General features: G+C 43.6%; 1 protein-coding gene and 4 non-coding genes across 5 annotated transcripts; 2 read left to right on the top strand and 3 right to left on the bottom strand.

Annotated features, from left to right (window-relative positions):
- The first annotated feature begins 1,747 nt into the window (after nucleotides 1-1,747).
- On the top strand, nucleotides 1,748-1,819 carry trnaw-cca (transfer RNA tryptophan (anticodon CCA)). The gene has a single exon. It is a non-coding gene; the product is annotated as a tRNA-Trp (tRNA).
- A 347-nt stretch (nucleotides 1,820-2,166) lies between these two features.
- On the top strand, nucleotides 2,167-2,248 carry trnas-cga (transfer RNA serine (anticodon CGA)). The gene has a single exon. It is a non-coding gene; the product is annotated as a tRNA-Ser (tRNA).
- Nucleotides 2,249-3,355: 1,107 nt separating this feature from the next.
- trnak-uuu (transfer RNA lysine (anticodon UUU)) lies at nucleotides 3,356-3,428 on the bottom strand. The gene has a single exon. It is a non-coding gene; the product is annotated as a tRNA-Lys (tRNA).
- A 412-nt stretch (nucleotides 3,429-3,840) lies between these two features.
- trnai-aau (transfer RNA isoleucine (anticodon AAU)) lies at nucleotides 3,841-3,914 on the bottom strand. The gene has a single exon. It is a non-coding gene; the product is annotated as a tRNA-Ile (tRNA).
- A 4,970-nt stretch (nucleotides 3,915-8,884) lies between these two features.
- Nucleotides 8,885-11,227, bottom strand: LOC133460947 (zinc finger protein 665-like). Its single transcript, XM_061741661.1, has 2 exons — nucleotides 11,209-11,227; nucleotides 8,885-10,183 (listed from the first exon to the last, which is right to left on the bottom strand). The coding sequence occupies exons 1-2, from the start codon at nucleotides 11,225-11,227 to the stop codon at nucleotides 9,246-9,248; spliced, it is 957 nt and encodes a 318-aa protein (XP_061597645.1). The 3' UTR covers nucleotides 8,885-9,245.
- Nucleotides 11,228-20,217: the final 8,990 nt, after the last annotated feature.

Raw genomic sequence — 20,217 nt, 5'->3', positions numbered from 1 at the left:
GGACCAGGAGAGAGAGAGAGAGAGCCGCTCTTTATCAGGATCCCCTGCTGAGCGTAACTACTCTTTGTTTCATCAAGAAACACTGACCGGCCGGATCAAAGCACTTTCTCTTCATTTACAAAGATTCACGTAAGAGGCTGTTCTGCGTCATTAGTTGATATGAGTGTTTTTGTTTATCTTATTGTTTTCTCCCCTCATTCTGCTCATACTAACCCCCCCAACACACACACACACACACACACACACACACACACACACACACACACACACACACACACACACACACACAGGTAATCTGAAGTTTTGTGTTCATGTTTAGTTAGTTGTTGTTTTTGGGTAGTTTAGCCATCAGCATTTATCCGAAATGTTGTTTTACCATCTTCTTGACACTTGTGTAAATAAATTCTTATTAATTTGAATGAGAGAAGTTGTTTGTGCTTATTTTACGCATATTTGTCACAATTACTGGTTGCAATGGCCTGTGTTCGGACTCCCTCCTCCTTTACTATTATTCTGAAGAATAATCTACCTTGAGACTGATTTTTGCTGTTTAGTTATCATTTTCCTGATTACATCAGGTGGTGCCCTGTTTTGATTAAGTAATTTTGATAATTCAATTTGATAAATAATCTCCTTTTATTAATTATTATTGCCACGGCTGCGCCAAGAGGCACGCCTCCTTCATAGCTATGCAATAGCAATGGAGGAAGCGTGCCTCTGGCACAGAGAAAACATGAAAAGTAAAAACTTAGACACGTGTGCCTTAAGCCCGAATCGAGTGGTATGACTTTTATTAGCGATTGGTGCACACGTTTTTGTGCAACGTACAAAAAGGTGCGCTTTAGAAAGTTGTTGGCCCTGAATTTAACTACAGTCCTGTCAATTTTCAGAGCGATGGCACAAATAGTTTTTGCATGAAGTGCAAGAACATTTCCAAATTTCCAAACTAATGGGGAGATTTTCCCATGTATGTTTATGGCGCAGAATGTCATAGTGTGGATGGGATGAGGTTAAAAAAAGCCAAAATCCACCTTTTTTTCTCAGTCACCTAACTTTCTCATACTTGCACGTAGAAATGTCATTCAAACTTAAAACGGAGGAAAACTTCTCTCCTCTCTCCTAACCTGACACTTTTCAAGATGATCACTCAAGCGAGGACTGGAAATCACTTTTTTGTCAAATCCAGAGTGGAGCTGTCATTTGCTAGAGTGGGAGAGACAGTAAAAAAAATTACCTTAATTTTTATTTGTAACTCGAGGTCACGGCCAAACCGTAAAAAGGAGACCAATAATTTTTGGTCAGAATGTAGACATAGGTGTTGGGATTCAAAAAATTAACTTTGACAGGCCGGGTATGCACAACATTTAAACGGGGGGGCTAAAAGGGCGCAAATTCCTGCCTCGGTCTCCATTGACTGTAATGTAATCAAAAGTTTTCTTCAAAAAAAAACTAACTTTGTTTTCGCACTGCCGTTAGTCACACATTTTAAGGAATATCTGAATAAAATTAAGATTGTCCGAATCTGCCGAGTTCTGTGTCTCTCACGATGTCTTTGTTTTTCTGCTAGGAGCTAGGGTTTTCTCACAAATCGGAGTTATTTGAGAACTAGTCACAAAATCTGGGTTTTTCTCACAGCCAAACCGGAAGGTTCTAAGTCGAGGTTCTTGTTGCCGGGGTAACCAGAATTCAGCTGCTGACTCATTCAGCCAAAGATCCTCTATACAGTTATACAGACCGTGTCAGAAAAGGCTCTGTGGCACAATGGTAGCGTGTCTGACTCCAGATCAGAAGGTTATGTGTTCAACTCACATCAGGGTCATAATAAACTTTCAGTTTTTTTATTTATCCATCCTCATGAGTTCACCAACCAGACAAACTTTAGCTGCAACAGAAAACGTTGATATGTACCTGGAATTGTTCAAGTTTGCATAATCACCTGACTTGATGAAAAGAGGAACAAAAGATAAGAACCAATTTCATTTGTTTATCAGGAGACACAAGGCAAGTTTATTTGTATACCACATTTCATGTACAATTTAAATTGATTTAATAGCAACATTTAAAAAAATGAAGATAAAAATATGTGTCAAAGTGATAAAGTAAAATCATCCAGTTTTAAAAAGTCTCTAAATTGTCTGATTCTACAGATTCACACATATAGGAGTGGTTGTTGTGGCCGAGTGGTTAAGGCGATGGACTCGAAATCCATTGGGGATTCCCCGCGCAGGTTCAAATCCTGCCAACAACGATCGATATTTGAATGGGGGAAAAAAGGCTTCTTAAATCTTGTCTTAACCTCAGACAAAACTGATTTAAATCTCATCCATCAGGGGCCTCATGTACAAAGAGTGTATGTGCGCCACTTAGTACGCTTACGGTTGGATGTTCAAAAAGTGATTGAATGTGAAAAGTTGTGGTCCTTCACGCAGACATTAATTCTGGCTTACGCACATTTCTGAGGTTTTGTCTTATGGCGACACTCACTGGGGATGCAGTGAAGTCCAACATATGAGGAAAAGTGACTTCAACAACAAATTCACTACCACACATGAAGGGCACGACAGTCCCCACATCACCAAATAAGTTACACAGGAGTCGAAATGCAACAATTTCACAATTAACCACATGGTCTGAACATAAAACTAAAGGTTGGTGCAAAACAATGTATACTGCAAATCACACTGTCAACCTTGGCTCTGTTAGAGGACACTGCTGAAGTAACAGTGAGGATTGAGGGTTTCTTTCAGATCGACTACATGAATAACAAAGTTTATAAGGATACGCTGAATTATCATAAAATTGGTTACCTGGAAGGGCGTGCCTAATATGACCTCTCTGAACAGCTTGGTATAGAGATTTTGAGTTCCATCGTGAATCTGACCTTTCAGCTTAGTTTTGCAGTGATTCACCACATGTTCAAACACCCTAGGTGGGACTTGGCCCCACAATTCCTGTTTTAGGAGGCCAGTTCCTTGTCCACTAGGCCACTAGGACTTCAGCGGTAGCTTGGTCAACTTTCGCATTTCCACATATAAGAGGCCCAAAGCCAAGAAACTTAAAAATCTTCAAGAAAATAAAAACTTAGGAGTAAGAAGATTTGAGTTGTCCTTTGCATCCTTCTACAATCGATCGAGCAGTTTGTCAAGTTTGGGCAGAGTTGGGCACAGTTATTGTTTGGAAAAATACAGGTCCCATGGATTAAGAGTCTGATGCTCTGAATCCGAACTACCGAGGTCTTGCAAGAGAGCTTTGTCTCTGTATTTCACCCTTAGTTTTTTATTTAATAGCTTGAGATGGACATTGAAAATAATCCAGTTGTTTCTTAACAGTTAGAAATTGTGGTCAGCAGTTTATCCACCTGAACAGGGACTTGAAACCTGGACCCTCAGATTAAAAGTCTGATGCTCTACCAGCTGAGATACTCAGGTTACAGTCTGAATATTTAGTTTCTTCTTTTCTTCATATTTTTACAAATATAAGGCAATCAAAAGCCTTTACCACTCGGCCACAACAACCTGTCAGAGAACCTGCAGAACCAGAGCATTTAGAGCCTTTTTTATTGTTGGATGATAATTCTTTATCACTGACACATATTTCTATCATTTTTCAAATGTTTTAATGTAAAGCACTTTGAATTGTACATGGAATGTCTATTACAAATAAACTTCCCCTCGCATTATAAACTTATTACATTCCTTATGTTTAAAAGTCATCTTTATTTCCTCCTTTCTTCAAGGCAGGTGATCCTTCAGACGTGAATAATTCTTGGTCCACATAAAGTTAACAATCTTTAAAAACTGAAACGTTGTAAGATACCCAGAGTTTAGCTGGTAACCAGTTTGGCCAGTATGGGGATTGAACTCATGACCTTGGCGTTATTAGCACCACGCTCTGACCTTCTGAGCTAACCGGCCTTCATGGGACATATCTATATACCATATATCTAGGTATGTGTACGTAGAGATCCAGGCCTTGATTACAAAACCTTGAGTTACATGTGTAGCGCCTGTTAGATAACGCCAGCAGAGCAACTGTGTCACTCAGCGCCGTCGTATAGGGGGGAAAGGTGGTGACAATTATAAGGGCCCACAGCCCACAAGGGCCCACACAGGGCCCCCCAGTAACCTATGAAAAAATGATTATGCATACATAATACACAATATATACGCATACTAATTAATCTAAATTCAAACAGAGCCACCAGTCACACAATATTCTCTAATTTAAATCACTTCAATAATTCCCTTTCCCCCTTCCCTTCTTAAAAATGGTTTGGTCCACCCAGCTCTGTGCGAGTGAGCAGCGCGCTGCGCGAACATGAGACTGGACTAGATGTGTAGACAGCTGGATGGTGGAAAGTTATCATGCCCCCCAAAAAGCACAAATCCGGGAACCAGAAAAGGTTAGAAAAGGAGGCCCGAAATAAGAGCCGCAGAGCAGGGGCCCAGGACATAAAACTGTTCTTCAGTTTATGTGTTTGTCTGCATGCTCAGTTGAAAAGACGAAAAGAAAACTGGCAAATGCGCGCGCCTGATTTATGGTTCCGCGTTAAATCGACGGCGTAGCCTACGGCGTAAGGTACGCGGCGACGCGCACTGTACGTTCGCGTCCCTGCGTACCCTACGCCGTATGTTCTGCGTTGGTGCAACGCGGAACCATAAATCTGCCAGTGTCCGCCACTCATTTGCTTCCAGCAGTTACCTCCAGCAGCAAGACGCTGCTCTCTGCTGCTCCGTTAACAAAGTAACCATGGATATTCAGAAGTGGTTCAAGCACAACCACGCCAGCAAGTTTAAAGGACTGTCTCAGAAAATTAGAATATTGTGATAAAGTCCTTTATTTTCTGTAATGCAATTAAAAAAACAAAAATACATTCTGAATTCATTACAAATCAACTGAAATATTGCAAGCCTTTTATTATTTAAATATTGCTGATTATGGCTTACAGTTTAAGATTAAGATTCCCAGGCTATGTTAATTTTTCGAGATAGGATATTTGAGTTTTCTTAAGCTGTAAACCATAATCAGCAATATCAAAATAATAAAAGGCTTGCAATATTTCAGTTGATTTGTAATGAATCCAGAATGTATGACATTTTTGCATTACAGAAAATAAAGGACTTTATCACAATATTCTAATTTTCTGAGACAGTCCTGTATATTTATGGTTATATTTATTTTTGTTGCTATGTTTTATTTTCTGTTGCTAGATTGTTTGATGGGTGAGGTAGCCCAGACTAAATGTACCATTTTCTTTGTTATGCAGCAATATTGCTGGAATATAGCATTTAAAATACACTTTAAATATTCTTGTTTTGCTATTATCATTCCGCTTGAAATTATGGGAAAATGCATAATTTAGTGTTGAATAACGTGCCAGGCATGTGCACCCCTCTGATCTGAGATGCAGCTTAGTTATCATTTACTAGAACCGGCCCTGGTTGAAACTATTATCTTACCTTGATGAGCCACAGCTGCAGCTTACTAGCTCATCCGGCTGGGCTACACTCAGGACTGGACCAGTCATGAATAAAAAAAGTCACTAACTGAACGTTATTAATAACGTTGCTACTACAGTGACTGTCTCTGTCTGCAGTGGATTGTATTATGACGCATTCAAGCCTAATCAGTAATTATTTTTTTAGCCTAATCAGTAATTATGAGCATCAAACGAACGTCCGTTACGTTATCATGATGTATTCAATGTGGTCTTGTAAAGATGTGTTAGTGCGACATTTGAGTAGCCAAAAACAACAAAACAAGTTTTGTTAGATCTGTTGTTGTTACAGCAATAAAAAAAAAGGGGCCCAGAATTCCTAGCAACGGCCCTGGTGTCACTAACATGATAGTGCTGGTTAGCACCAGAGAAGAAGCCCTTGTTCTTTGTTGGTTTTTAGAGTTGAGGGAAAAAAGCAGAGAAATGTACTGAATGCCTCAGAGCAACCGTATGGTTTTACCCTGTCTTCCGCTGAAATAAAGTCCATGTCTTATGCACCAAGTCGTCCCAGTGAGTGCTGTAACAATTTGGAGATGATTAATGGACATTGTTTCACGGCGAAAGACCTTTCCAACTCTGGAGAAAAACGCTGTAACGCCAGACACGTGTGAGAGCAAGCTAACTGAGGAAGCGCTAGCTTAAGGCAGTGGTCCCCAACCTCCGGGGCACAGCCCGGTACCGGGCCGCACAGAAAGAAAAAACAATTTCTGTAGAATCTCCGACTGATGATGGTTGACTCTCAAACTGAGGGTTCACAAAGTTTTTATTTCTTGGATGTAAATACACTGCAAACACACCGTAAGAGCTATAAAGGAATAAAATAAAATAGTTAGTCTTTCTACATTCATAGTTTAATTTAATTTAAATACAGACCGAGCTGCTCGCTCGGTCGGCAATAAAGCTTCCACAATACATGAGCGACCAAACTCAAGCTGGACATAAATACGGTATAAAATTTGCACAAATCCTCCCGGCCCTGGGCAAAGCCGGCCCTGATAAGACACCCGCGTCCCCCCACCGGCCCCCCACGGCCATCCAGTAGATGGGGGCCGGCCCTCCGAGCCGAGCCAGGGCCCCACCGTACCTCCACGGGCGCCCCCGGCGCCGCCGGAGCCCCCAGACGGAGGGGGAAACGGTCCAACATCCTCCCATTCATACTGACAACATAAGACATAGATACCTGGGAATGGTGCCACCCCGCCGCCGCGCCCGCCCGTGCACCCCCCGGTCAGGGGAGGCCCGATCCCCGGACCCGGCCACACCCCCCCCCCCCCCCCCCCCCCGAGGCCACCCCGGCGGACACCCCAAGGGTCACAGAGTCCCCACATCCGCAGGGGCACTTGGCCCCCGCCCAGCGACGGAGGACGAAGGCAGCAATGCCCCCCCCAGCGCAGACAGCCACCCCCCACCCAGGCAGGGCCGGGCCCTCCGGGTGGGATCCCCACGTCCACGGCCCAGCCCCCCGCCGGGAGACCCGGAGACGCCCAAGCCACAGCCCCCCGCCCGGGCCCTGCCCAGCCACCCCCCCCACCGCCATGAGGCAACCCCCCCCATAGGCCCCCACCGGCTAGGGACAGGGCCCCGCGGCCCCACCCACCGCCCCCCAGGGGCCACCAGAGGCCCGCGCCCCAGACCCCCCAAGCCGACCCCCAACCCCAAGGGCTACGAGATCACCACCCCCCCGCCCCCACTAGGTAACGAAGCCAATAATCGGGGACCACAGAGAGTGCAATTCAGCCGAATGTTGTTCAGTGGAGGCAGACATTATCTCACTACTAATATGATCTGATAAAAGATTCCCAAAATGGTTGATACATAAACTGGATTTTTGTTTCCAATTTACTAGAATGGTTTTCGATTTGCGATACATAAGGCAGTGAGAACCCGGTGTGTCCAATTAGGTTCTATTTGAGTGTCTCCCAGGTGACCTAATATACATACCGTGGGGCATACTGGGATTCTGTGGTTGATCCATGTGGATAAATCCTCACAAATCTCCTTCCAGAACCTCTGTACCGGTGTACAGAACCATAAAGCATGCATATAATTATCTGGGGTGTTCTCTGTGCACTGTGAACAGATATTAGAGGTGACAAAGCCCATCTGGAACATCCTTTGTCCAGTATAATGTATTCTATGAAGAACTTTGTACTGTATAAGTTGTAGGTTTGGGTTTTTAGTCATAGTAAACATATTTAAGCATATTTGTGACCAAGAAAACTGGTCGGTATTCAGAGAGAGATCCGCCTCCCACTTGGAGATCGGGAGAGAGATTGAATCGTCCAGTTTAGACACTAACCTGTAGAGTTTTGATAACAACTTTAAAGTGCTTAGATTCAATAAATCTATTATCTTAGCGGGAAGTTGTAAGTCTAATTGTCTAATTTTGTATGTTTTATTTATTATGGCCTTAAGTTGTTGATACTACTTGAAAAATTTACTCCTGCTAACTCCGTATTGAACCATAAGTGTATTGAAAGGTACAAACTGTCCTCCTACAATTACGTGCTGTAAATACCGTATTCCTTGATCTCTCCATTGAACGAAGTTAACCATCTTTTTATCATTTTTCACGATGTCTGGGTTGTTCCATATGGGTGTACGGTCACATGGAAAAAGTGAAATTTTAGCTACTTTAAGAAATTCCCACCAAGCTGATAAAGTTGTGCTAATATTAATGCTTTTGAAACATTGATGACGTTTGATACTTTGACTAATAAATGGTAACTCTGAGATTTCTAGTTCGTTGCAAAACACTTGCTCTGAGTCCAGCCATTGACTATCTAAAGGATGATCTTTGACCATTTTACAATATACTGTAATTTATTGGCAAGGAAGTAATACTGAAAATTAGGTAGCTCTAAACCTCCATATTCTTTAGATTTTTGCAATGTCTTTAAACTAATGCGTGGAGTTTTATTTTTCCACAGAAATTTTGAAACACCTGAGTCCAACGATTTAAACCAGGAAAGAGGGGGTTTGCATGGTATCATTGAGAAAAAATAATTTACTTTTGGTAAGACCATCATTTTTATGGTGGCTATTCTACCCATGAGTGAAATGGGGAGAGAGCTCCATCTGGAAAGATCATCTTCTATTTTCTTTATAAGCTGAACATAATTTAATTTTATTAACTCTGACAGCCTAGGGGAGATGTTTATGCCTAAATATCTAATGTTCCCTGATTGTAATTGAGTATTGGTTATATTCCTAAAATTGCAGTTCACGCACAAAACAGTGGATTTAGACCAATTAATAGAATAATCAGACAGAGATGAAAATCCCTCTATAAGTGCGATTGTCTGTGATAGTGAAGATCGTGAGTTCTGGAGGAATCCGCATAAAGACTTATTTTGTGCTCTACTATTTTGCATTGTATACCTTTAATATTTTGATTTTGTCTAATAGCTGCTGCTAAAGGTTCGATAAATATTGCAAATAATGAGGGAGAGAGAGGGCAACCCTGTCTAGTGCCTCTTTGCAAGGTAAAACTTGTAGAGATTTGGTCATTTGTCCTTACACGTGCCTTGGGAGAGCTGTATAATATTTTTATCCAGTCTAAATCTGGTTATAAATGAACAGCTCTTACAGCTGTAAGAATCTGCTGCTTTTTAAATAAAATGTTTAAAATCTTTCCCACAATCGAACCACCAGAATTATTTCTTTCAAACTAAAATAACTAAATTGGTGCCTTTTAACTGAACTCTCAAAATAAATGATATCACCACTGATCACAAATGTACACTTTTTATTCAGTGTGAATACGTTGATGACTCGTTAGGCAACCTTGCCGGGCAAAAGCCGCCCCACACTGGTCACACCTGTAAGGCTTGTCTCCAGTGTGAATACGTTGGTGACCTGTCAAATGACCTCGCCGGGCAAAAGCCGCTCCACACTGATCACACCTGTAAGGCTTGTCTCCAGTGTGAATACGTTGGTGACTTGTCAAATGACCTTGCCAGGCAAAAGCCGCTCCACACTGATCACACCTGTAAGGCTTGTTTCCAGTGTGAATACGTTGGTGTGCCGTCAAATCACCTTGCCGAGCAAAAGCCGCTCCACACTGATCACATCTGTAAGGCTTTTCCCCAGTGTGAATACGTCGGTGTCTCGTCAAGTCATCTTGCCGGGCAAAAGCCGCTCCACACTGATCACATCTGTAAGGCTTGTCTCCAGTGTGAATACGTTGGTGTGTCGTCAAATGATCTTGCCGGGCAAAAGCCGATCCACACTGATCGCATCTGTAAGGCTTTTCCCCAGTGTGAATACGTTGGTGTCTCCTGAAATGACCTTGCTCAGCAAAAGCCGCTCCACACTGATCGCACCTGTAAGGCTTGTCTCCAGTGTGAATACGTTGGTGAGTCGTTAGAGCACCTTGCTGGGCAAAAGCCGCTCCACACGGATCACAGCTGTATGGTTTATCACCACTGTGAATACGTTGGTGACTCATTAGAGCACTTTTCTGGGCAAAAGCCGCTCCACACTGATCACACCTGTAAGGCTTGTCTCCAGTGTGAATACGTTGGTGTCTCGTCAAATGACCTCGCTGGGTAAAAGCCGCACAACACTGATTACATCTGTATGGTTTATCACCAGTGTGAGTTTTCTTATGGATCTTCGGGTTTGATGAAGTGGTGAAGACTTGCTCGCAATCATCACAGCAGTATCTTTTGGGTCTTCCTTTATGATTCTGTAACAGAGAAGATGACTTACATTATCTTGGCTGCATTATCAAAAGCCTTTTCAGTTTCAAGTATGGAGCTAAAACAGTTTCATAATTCACATATGCATACGCCGATCCACAAATGCAAAGGACAAAAACTCACAAATGCACAGACCGATTCACAAATGCACAGAACAATTCACACGTACGTAGGACACATATTTTTGATCCATTTCCTCCATGCAATGGGGCAGACGCGTGTCAACCGCAGAGGCCTGTCAACAATCTGGTTTCTGGTTTCAATAGAAGGTTAATATTACCAGAGTTTCTATTGAAGGGGAAACTTTTACTCTCCTTAACATTTAAGATCATTTTATCAAATGTCGGTGCTAATATGCTCCAGAATAATCCGTGTCAATAATTGACCTTTGTAGAAAAGTAAGGTGTTTGAAGTTTAGATAATATTTCAATTTTTGTACAGTAAAATTGTTTGAAATTCAGCATACGTGTAGTAATTGTAGTTGTGAAGAGGGCTATATGAGACATTGGGTGAAATTATGGGAGATTTCATTTTTTATTATAGTCTCTGCAAAACAGAACATGAAGTAAAAAAAAAAAGAAGTGGTTCATCCTTTTCTTTTACAGTAAGAGTGTGTAAATATTACGGTGGAAGTATGGATGTAATCAAGGTAATGAAAAATATATATGAAAAAAAACACATCTGCATTATCTCAAACTCAGTACTTCATATCTTTCCGTTTCTGGGCCGCTTTCATTCATTTGCCGTAAAGGCCGAAATAGGAGCGCACATGAAAATTTAGGAGCGGCTGATTTGACCACGCAAGTACGAATGACAGCTGGCTTGACCGCAGTCTATTTCTCCTCAGATCATGCCGAGCATAAAACTACTGACGCTCATTTCTGAGCATTGCAGGAGACCCATCTGCTGAAACGTGCAGGAAATGTCTTTGTGCGTCAAACCGCTGCGGAACAAGTCCTTAATCAAAACTGTGTGTTGTTCCAGCGCCGCCATGGTAGCCATGGTTACCCGAACTGCCGCGTACCATGAATGTAGAACCGCCAGGTCACGTAAACCCGACCAATTCAATATTAAAATCAAATTCAGTCCTGTGGCCCGTTTTTCTATTTCGTATTTTTGATCCGTGCCTAAAATTGAAATATGAAAAACCAGACGTTTTTTTTTCCCCTTTTTTGTGTTATAATAAAGAACAAATAACAAAATAACCAGTCACTTTTTCATGTTTTGATTTTTGATTGCCAATTGAAAATGGAAAGAACGAATGATACACGGATTCAGAATTTGACTGGATAAACTAATTATATGAAAACATATATTGAACATGAACTATTGTGTTGAGTGTAACGCACACACTCGCACACACCCACGCGCGCGCACGCACAAAAGTATTTGCCCCCTTCCGGATTTCTTATTTTTTTGCATGTTTGTCACACTTAAATGTTTCAGATGTAAACACATTTAAATATTAAAGATAAGACAAGTAAACACAGCCCTGTGTGAAAAACTGATTGCACCCCCATTTTAAAGCAGCACAATGTAACTTTCAGCTTTTGTTGAGTTTGGCGGCTCCTTTGGACAAAAGCGGTAGTGCTTTACCAGTAGTGTGGAAGGGTTCCTACCATCCACCTCAAAGTTACATAGTGCCAGTGAAGGCGATACAGACCCCTCAGACCATGACAGAGGTGTCATTAAACCTGTTGGAAGTTGATGTTCCATCACAATGACTCTGGAAATATTATTGTAGGAGCCTAAATGTAATTTCAGTTAATATTTGGATAATAGTTTAAGTTCATACGTTAATTGGTAATTTATGTTTATTTTGAGAAAAAGGTTATTTACAATATTTACAGATTTAAATGTTGAATATTTGTGTTTACAATAGGAAAATAATAGTTTACTGTACTTAAAATAACGTGTGGGAATACGTTAATTAAGGATCTGTGAGGGTGGGGCTACCTGAGGAGGCAGTCAGTCAGGACAAGCATGGAGTGGAGCCACATAGTTTTTTGACCTCTCTAACTCTCACTCTCACTCTTACCCCGTTTAGCTCTCTTTTTTATTTTTCTTGTATTGGATTATTTTTGTACCGTTGCATTTTTTGAAGTAAACACTTGAACTCAATCAAGAGGATCCTGTGGAGGTTTTTGTCGTGCATGACATCAGGAGAAATGAGTACAGAGCGTCAAGCTTAAGGCTTCATGATCAGGAACCTACATTAGTCAAAAAACTTGCTCTTCATGGATTAACGGAACGTGGGACGGCCTGACTGAAAATGGATAACTGAAGAAGGAAAAAATTTGGTGATTTTTGGAAAAAGAAAAAAAAAAAAAAGGAAAAATGCAACCGGAGCCACCGGGGCTTTCTCTGCCTGGCAAAGGCTTGTTAATTGACACGTGTCTATGGAGGACAGCGTGCACCGCTGCGTGTGAGTACTAAGAAAAAGGAAAAGGATTGTTGTTTGGCTGAAAAACAAAGTAAACCCCTTCAGTGCTTTTAAATTTTTACTGATTAAAAGTGGAAAAATAAGCTTGTCATGGATGAACAAGACAGTGGAAAACGGACAGTAAAAATGACTGAGAAGGCTGTAGAGGAACACAAGTCTAGGCAAATCCAGGCACGCCGGCACAAGCTATCCCAGTTAACTAGCTTGATGAAGCAGATTGAGCAGTTAATGGAAGATGATGCAAATGTTGACACTGTAAAAAATAAGCTTCGTGTTGACTTTAGTGGCATACAGAAAGAATTTGTGGACCTCAATTCTGGTCTACAGAAACTAATGGATGAGGAGGAATTTGTGGATGATCAAAGGAGCTGGTTTGATCAAAAATATAAAGTAACAGATATCTTCTTTTGGAAATGTGAAAAATGGATGAAGGATGTCTTAAAATGTGCTGAACAGGCTGAAGAGTGTGATAGACAGGTAACACCTGCAGATAGTAGGTCTACATCAAGGGTGACCACTAAACGTAGTGTAAAAAGTAGATCTGCATCACAATGTGGAAGCACACACTCGTCATCTTCTTCAGTTAGATTAAAGGTAGAAATGGAGCGTGCATCATTAAAGGCGAAGGCTGCAGCTTTAAAAGAAAAGTTGGCCATAGAACAGGAAGAAGCAGAATGGCATGCAGAGAAAGGATGCAGAGAGGCTCAAATGCAAGCGGAGTTTGAGGCCCAGCAAAAGAGGATAGAGGCTGCCATAAAGGCTAGAAAGGAAATGCATGCAATGCAGACAGCGCTTGCTGAGTCTGATGCTAAGATGGAGGTTTTGCAGAAATATGAATGCCCTCAAGAAGACAATGGCATCAGCCAAGCTGATGAGCAGGATGATAAAGCGGATACAAAACCTACCGTTCAGCTATCATCAAGGCCCGCTTTACCAACCCCCCGCATTCAACATTCTGCTCCACCAGCAACAAGTCAAATGGCCATGTCTGCACCAAAGGCTGAAATTAAAGACCAGCAAGGACCAGTGATTGATGGGCTTTGCCAAGCCATCTCTCAGCAAGCCAATGTCACGGAGTATCTTGTGAAGAATCACAAAGCATCTCTACTTCCTGATCTCACCATTCCAACATTCAACGGTGAACCACTGGAATACAAATCCTTCATTAGAGCCATTGAACATGGAATTGAAAGCCGCACTGATGACAATCGCGATCGCCTTCAATTTCTGCTACAGTATACAAGTGGACGACCACATGAACTGGTTAAGAGCTGCATCCATATGGAGCCTTCAGCAGGTTATGCTAAAGCAAAACAAATGGTACACGAGTTCTTTGGCGATGACTTCAAGATAGCAGAAGCCTACATAAAGGAGGCTTTGGATTGGCCGACAATTAAGCCAGAAGATGGTGTTGCTCTTCAGGCTTTTGCATTATTCGTCACAGGCTGCTCTAACACCATGACAGATATTAGCTACATGGAAGACTTGGACAACACAGCTAATATAAGGGCGCTGGCAAATAAACTTCCATATAAACTCAAGGAATGTTGGAGAAGGTCCGCCTGAGACCTGCAAGAAAGGACAAAGAAAAGAGTGAAGTTTAAGGATTTTGTTGACTTTGTGAACCAGAAAGTTAAATATCTTTTGCACCCGCTCTATGGAAACATAAAAGAGACCACAATAAGCACGAAAGATCCTGTGAGACAGAAACCAAAATCACAATATGAAGAGACACTCAAACCAAAGAAGGTGTTCACAACTGTTGTGTTTCCCAAGACAGAAAATGACAATCCAACAACACCAAAAATACAACCTGTCTCAGTGGATGCTAGCAGCAGACCTTGTGTTTATAGCAAAGGTGAGCAAAACAGCCTCACTGTCTGCAGAAAATTTAAGAGCAAGCAACACAAAGACAAGATTGATTTCTTGAGGAGCAAAGGTCTGTGTTTTGCATGTTTGAAACACGGTCATATGAGCAGCAGCTGCAAACAGAAGCTCCAATGTCAAGAATGCTCGAAACTGCATCCCACACTTTTGCACATCACCAATAAAGACTCTAAAGAAGAGACAACAAAAGAAAGTTGCGAACAACAAGCTGTATCAAGCGCTCTTGTACAAGCAACAGAAACCTTTGGTGTCACTGGGGCCGGTAAGGAAGACTGTGTTCTTTCGATCATTCCAGTGTGTGTTAAGGCGCAAAAGGGAACCAAGATAGTGACCACGTACGCGTTTTTGGATCCAGGTAGCTCAGCTACTTTTGCTACAGAGTCACTGATAAACCAATTGAACATGAGTGGACGCACTGTAAACATCTCATTGCGAACAATGGGGAATTAATCGATTGTGAAAAGACGTATCGTGACTGGTCTGGAAATCAGCAGCTTGGACGGCAACAAGTTTGTTGAACTTTCTGAGGTGTATTCACAGAAAGCCATTCCTGTGACCAAGGACACTATCCCCTGCCAAGAGGATATTGATAGGTGGCCCCACCTGAAGGAGGTGAGAATTCCCACTATACAAGCAGAGGTTGGATTACTCATAGGAGCAAATGTTTCCAAGGCGATGGAGCCACTGCAAGTGGTTAACAGCGCGGACAATGGCCCATACACCGTGAGAACAGTATTGGGCTGGACAGTGAATGGACCACTCAAAAGGTGGAAGCGACATAATGGAGACAAACAAACTGACAGGAATTACTGTAAATCGAATCTCAGTAGCTAAGCTGGAAGAGCTCTGGCAACTGCAGTTCAAGCAGGACTTTCCTGATGCTGGACAAAACGAAGACATCGAGATGTCAAAGGATGACCATCAGTTTATCAGAATGGTGTCAGAATCTGCAATACTTGAAGATGGACATTACAGTGTTTGCCTTCCAATGAGGAAGAAGTCTGTGTGTATGCCAAACAACAGGGCAGTTGCGGAGCAACGTGCATTGAACTTAAGAAAAAGATTCTCCAGAGACGTCAAGTTTTATGGAGAATATGCTGCATTCATGAATGACGTCCTCAAGAAAGGCTACGCAGTGAAGCTCAAAGGTGCTGAGCGTGAAGCTATTGACGGGCGAACGTGGTATCTTCCTCACCATGGAGTCAGACATCCAACCAAAGGGAAACTGCGTGTTGTCTTTGACTGCGGGGCGAGCTTCCAAGGAACAACATTGAATCAACAGCTCCTACAGGGACCGGACCTAACAAGCTCGCTGGTGGGGGTCCTCATGAGGTTCCGACAGGAGACGGTGGCGGTCATGACTGATGTGGAAGCCATGTTCCACCAGGTCAGAGTCATCAGTGAAGACACAGATCTCTTCAGGTTTCTCTGGTGGCCTGAAGGGAACTGTGAGCTGGACCTCGTTGAACGCAAGATGTTGGTTCACATCTTTGGTGCAACATCGTCACCAAGTGTTGCAACTTTTACACTTCAGAAATGTGCAACAGATTTTGCGGACCAATTTGGTCAAGAGACGGCCAAAACTGTCAAGAAAAATTTTTATGTGGACAACTGTCTTAAGTCAGTTTCTGACGAAGAGACAGCCATCACCCTGTGCGCTGAGTTGAGATGCATGTTGGAAAAAGGTGGATTTCGGCTGACGAAATGGTCAAGCAACAGCAGGAAGGTGCTCAACTCAATCCCAGAAAAGGAAAGAGCACAAGGGTTCCAAGATCTGGACTTGGATGAGGAAAACCTGCCGATGGAGAGAGCTTTGGGCATCCAGTGGTGTGCTGAATCGGATCAGTTTCAGTTCAAGATCAACCTTAAGGATCGACCACACACTAGGAGAGGTCTGCTTTCCCTAGTCAGCTCCATTTTTGATCCATTGGGCTTTCTCGCTCCAGTAATACTTCCTGCCAAAATAATTCTGCAGGATTTATGTCGGCAGAAGTATAGCTGGGACGAAGATCTGCCAGACACAGTTGTTAAGAGCTGGAAGAGGTGGTTCTCCAGTCTGCCACAGCTTGAGAAATTCGGAGTTGACAGATGTGTCAAGTCAAAGCCGTTTAGGGCACCAGTCTTCGTGCAACTTCATCACTTTGCTGACACGAGTGAAGACGCTTATGGAACAACAAGCTACCTACTGCTGCATTCTGCAACTGGTGAAGCTCAGTCCACCTTGATCTTAGCAAAGACGAGGGTTGCACCCTTGAAGTCTCCAACTATCCCAAGAATGGAATTGACTGCAGCCACAGTTGCAGTAAAGATGGATAAGCTTATGAGGAAAGAGCTGGAGCTGGAACTTCATGAATCGGTCTTTTGGACGGATAGTACGGCTGTACTAAAGTATTTGAACAGTGAAAGCGCCAGGTTCAAGACGTTTGTTGCGAATAGGGTGTCAGCAATCCTGGAGCACTCTAATACATCGCAGTGGCGATATATCAACACCGCTCTGAATCCCGCTGACCATGTCTCAAGAGGACAGACAGTGGAAGCATTTTTGAGAAACAAGAGCTGGCTTTCAGGACCCAGTTTCTTGCTCAGCTCACAAGATCAGTGGCCCAAAAATCCAGATCCTGGAATGCTGGATTTTGACGACCCAGAGATCAAGAGAGTGACCCAAGTGCATGTAATTCAGGCACAAGTGCCCGAAGACTCTATGCACCAGTGGATGAACCACTACTCTTCCTGGACAGCATTGAAGCGTGCTGTTGCCTGGTTTCTTAAACTTAAAGACTTGCTTTTAGAGCTCAAAGAAAAGAGAGAAATGAATTAAACACTGTGGATGAAGAAAGCAGGATGATCAAGTTCAAGAAAGCTTTCAAAGGAAAGAATCTCACTTGTGACGACTTGACCAAAGCAGAAACAAAGATCGTCAAGTATTGTCAAAAGCAAGGTTTCAAGGAAGATTTGGCAATGCTGAAAGAACATCAAAAGGATAAAGAAGAGTAGCTCGCTCTTTAAGCTAAATCCAGTACTCCAAGATGGAGTAATGCGAGTCGGTGGAAGGCTAAGCCGTGCAGCTATGCCCGATGACTCCAAGCAGCAAGCCATCTTGCCTAAGGATTCACACATCACCAGGCTTGTGCTTAGTCACGTTCATGACACTACAGCTCACGCTGGAAGGAATCACATGTTGGCTCAGCTACGTCAAAGATTCTGGATCCCTGGAGCTAGCGGAGCCATCAGAAGGTTCCTGTCCAAGTGTGTCACCTGTAAAAGACTACATGGAGCTGCTGGCAAGCAACTCATGGCAGATCTACCAGTATGCAGGGTTCTGCCTGACAATCCTCCATTCACAAGAGTTGGTATGGATTATTTTGGCCCGTTCCAAGTGAAAAGAGGAAGAGGCCAAGTGAAGAGATACGGCGTTATTTTCACGTGTCTTGCTATACGTGCCATCCATCTAGAGGTCGCATCATCACTCGACACTGATGCATGTCTCAATGCAATCCGAAGATTTCTTGCCAGAAGAGGACAAGTCAGAGAAATGTATTCAGATAATGGAACCAACCTCCGGTCAGCTGACAGTGAGATGAAGAAATCGATCAGGGAATGGAACATCAGCATGATCGAGAAACACTTACAACAGAAAGATGTTCAGTGGCATTTCAATCCTCCAGCAGGCTCTGTCCACGGAGGAAGCTGGGAGCGGCTAATTCGTTCAGTGAGAAAAATCCTGAACATCACAGTGAAGGAGCAACTTTTGAATGAAGAAGGTCTCCACACCTTACTTTGTGAAGCTGAGGCAGTCATAAATAGCAGACCCATCACAAAGGCATCGTCAGACCTCAATGATTTAGAGGCCTTAACCCCCAACCACTTGTTGTTACTCAAGGTCAAAGCTGAGTTACCACCAGGAGTATTTCATAAGGATGACCAATATGCAAGCCGCAGATGGAGACAGGTGCAATACCTCGCAAATGTATTCTGGAAACGCTGGTGCAGAGAATACCTCACGCAGCTCCAAGAACGTCAGCGATGGTCTTCGCCTCGAAGAAACTTCCGTGTGGGTGATGTGGTGCTGATTGTGGACGACACTTCACCAAGAAATTCATGGCCACTTGGAAGAATTGTGGAGACCTTTCCCGACAAACATGGCCTTGTTCGTCAGGTGAAGGTGAAGACCAAGACAAACGAGCTTTGTCGCCCGATAACAAAGCTGTGCCTTCTTCACGAATCAGAGGACATCTGATGGACTGTTCTGAAGCCAAGACCTCATTTTGAATGGGGCAAAGAACAAAAGGGACAACTTATAGTAATTTTATTTAGGCTTCTTTAATTCAAGTTGACAATTTTGGAGTAATTGTTTCAAGAACATTGACAACAATTAGAGGCCGGTAATGTAGGAGCCTAAATGTAATTTCAGTTAATATTTGGATAATCTGTGGCTTATCATATCTTTGGAAAGCTGAGTTCAATTTATCTCGCCACACCCAGGCCTGATTACTGCCACACCTGTTCTCAATCAAGAACTATCAAGAAGTCTGACAAAGTGAAGCAGACCAAAATATCCTCAAAAGCTAGATATCAGGCTGCGATCCAAAGACAATCAGGAACAAATGAGAAACAAAGTCATTGAGATGTATCAATCTGGAAAAGGTTACAAAGCCATTTCTAAGGCTTTGGGACTCCAGCGAACCACAGTGGGAGCCATTATCCACAAACGGCGAAAACATGGAACAGTGGTGAACCTTCCCAGGAGGCCGGCCAACCAAAATTACCCCAACAGCGCAGCGACGACTCATCCAAGAGATCACAAAAGACCCCAGAACAACATCCAAAGAACTGCAGGCTTCACCTGCCTCAATTAAGGTCATTGTTCATGACTCCACCATAAGAAAGAGAAGCTGCAAAAATGGCAGAGTTCCAAGACAAAAACCACTGCTGAGCAAAAACAACATAAAGGCTCGTCTCAGTTTTGACAGAAAACATCTTGATGATCCCCAAGACTTTTGGGAAAATACTCTGTGGACTGAAAATACAAAAGTTGAACTTTTTGGAAGGTGCATGTCCCATTACCGTATTTTCGCAACCATTTTTAAATGTGCCGCGCGCCCAATGAAACGGTGCGCCGTTTCTATTACCTGTATTACGGTAATGTAAGGTGGACGGCCACCATGAGAACGGTAAAGGGAGAAGGGGGGGTGTGAAGCACAGGCGGAAGAAATGAAAATTTAACATTTTCATGGAGGTCTGTCTTGGTGCTTTCGCTTCATGAAACGGGGCCAGCGCAGCAGCAGCGCCCGGCGGATTATATGGAAAAGATGGAGTGCTCCCGCTCATTCTGCAGCCGAGACATCACGAACATGGACAGGTGCCGCTCACGTTAGGTGGAGTTAACGGGGACCAGCGCGGGGGGGGGCGGACCGGGACGTGACGGGACCACTGCGGGGGGAGCGGACCGGGACGCGGCGGGACCAGCGCGGGGGGAGCGGACCGGGACGCGGGACCACCGCGGGGGGAGCGGACCGGGACGCGACGGGACCACTGCGGGGGGAGCGGACCGGGACGCGGGACCACCGCGGGGGGAGCGGACCGGGACGCGACGGGACCACTGCGGGGGGAGCGGACCGGGACGCGGCGGGACCACCGCGGGGGGAGCGGACCAGGACGCGGGACCAGCGCGGGGGGAGCGGACCGGG

This window comes from Cololabis saira, chromosome 15, assembly GCF_033807715.1.
Source record: "Cololabis saira isolate AMF1-May2022 chromosome 15, fColSai1.1, whole genome shotgun sequence".
Taxonomy (NCBI): domain Eukaryota; kingdom Metazoa; phylum Chordata; class Actinopteri; order Beloniformes; family Belonidae; genus Cololabis; species Cololabis saira.
Note: the sequence above shows the minus strand (reverse complement) of the source record. Positions and strands in the feature narration are given on the sequence as shown.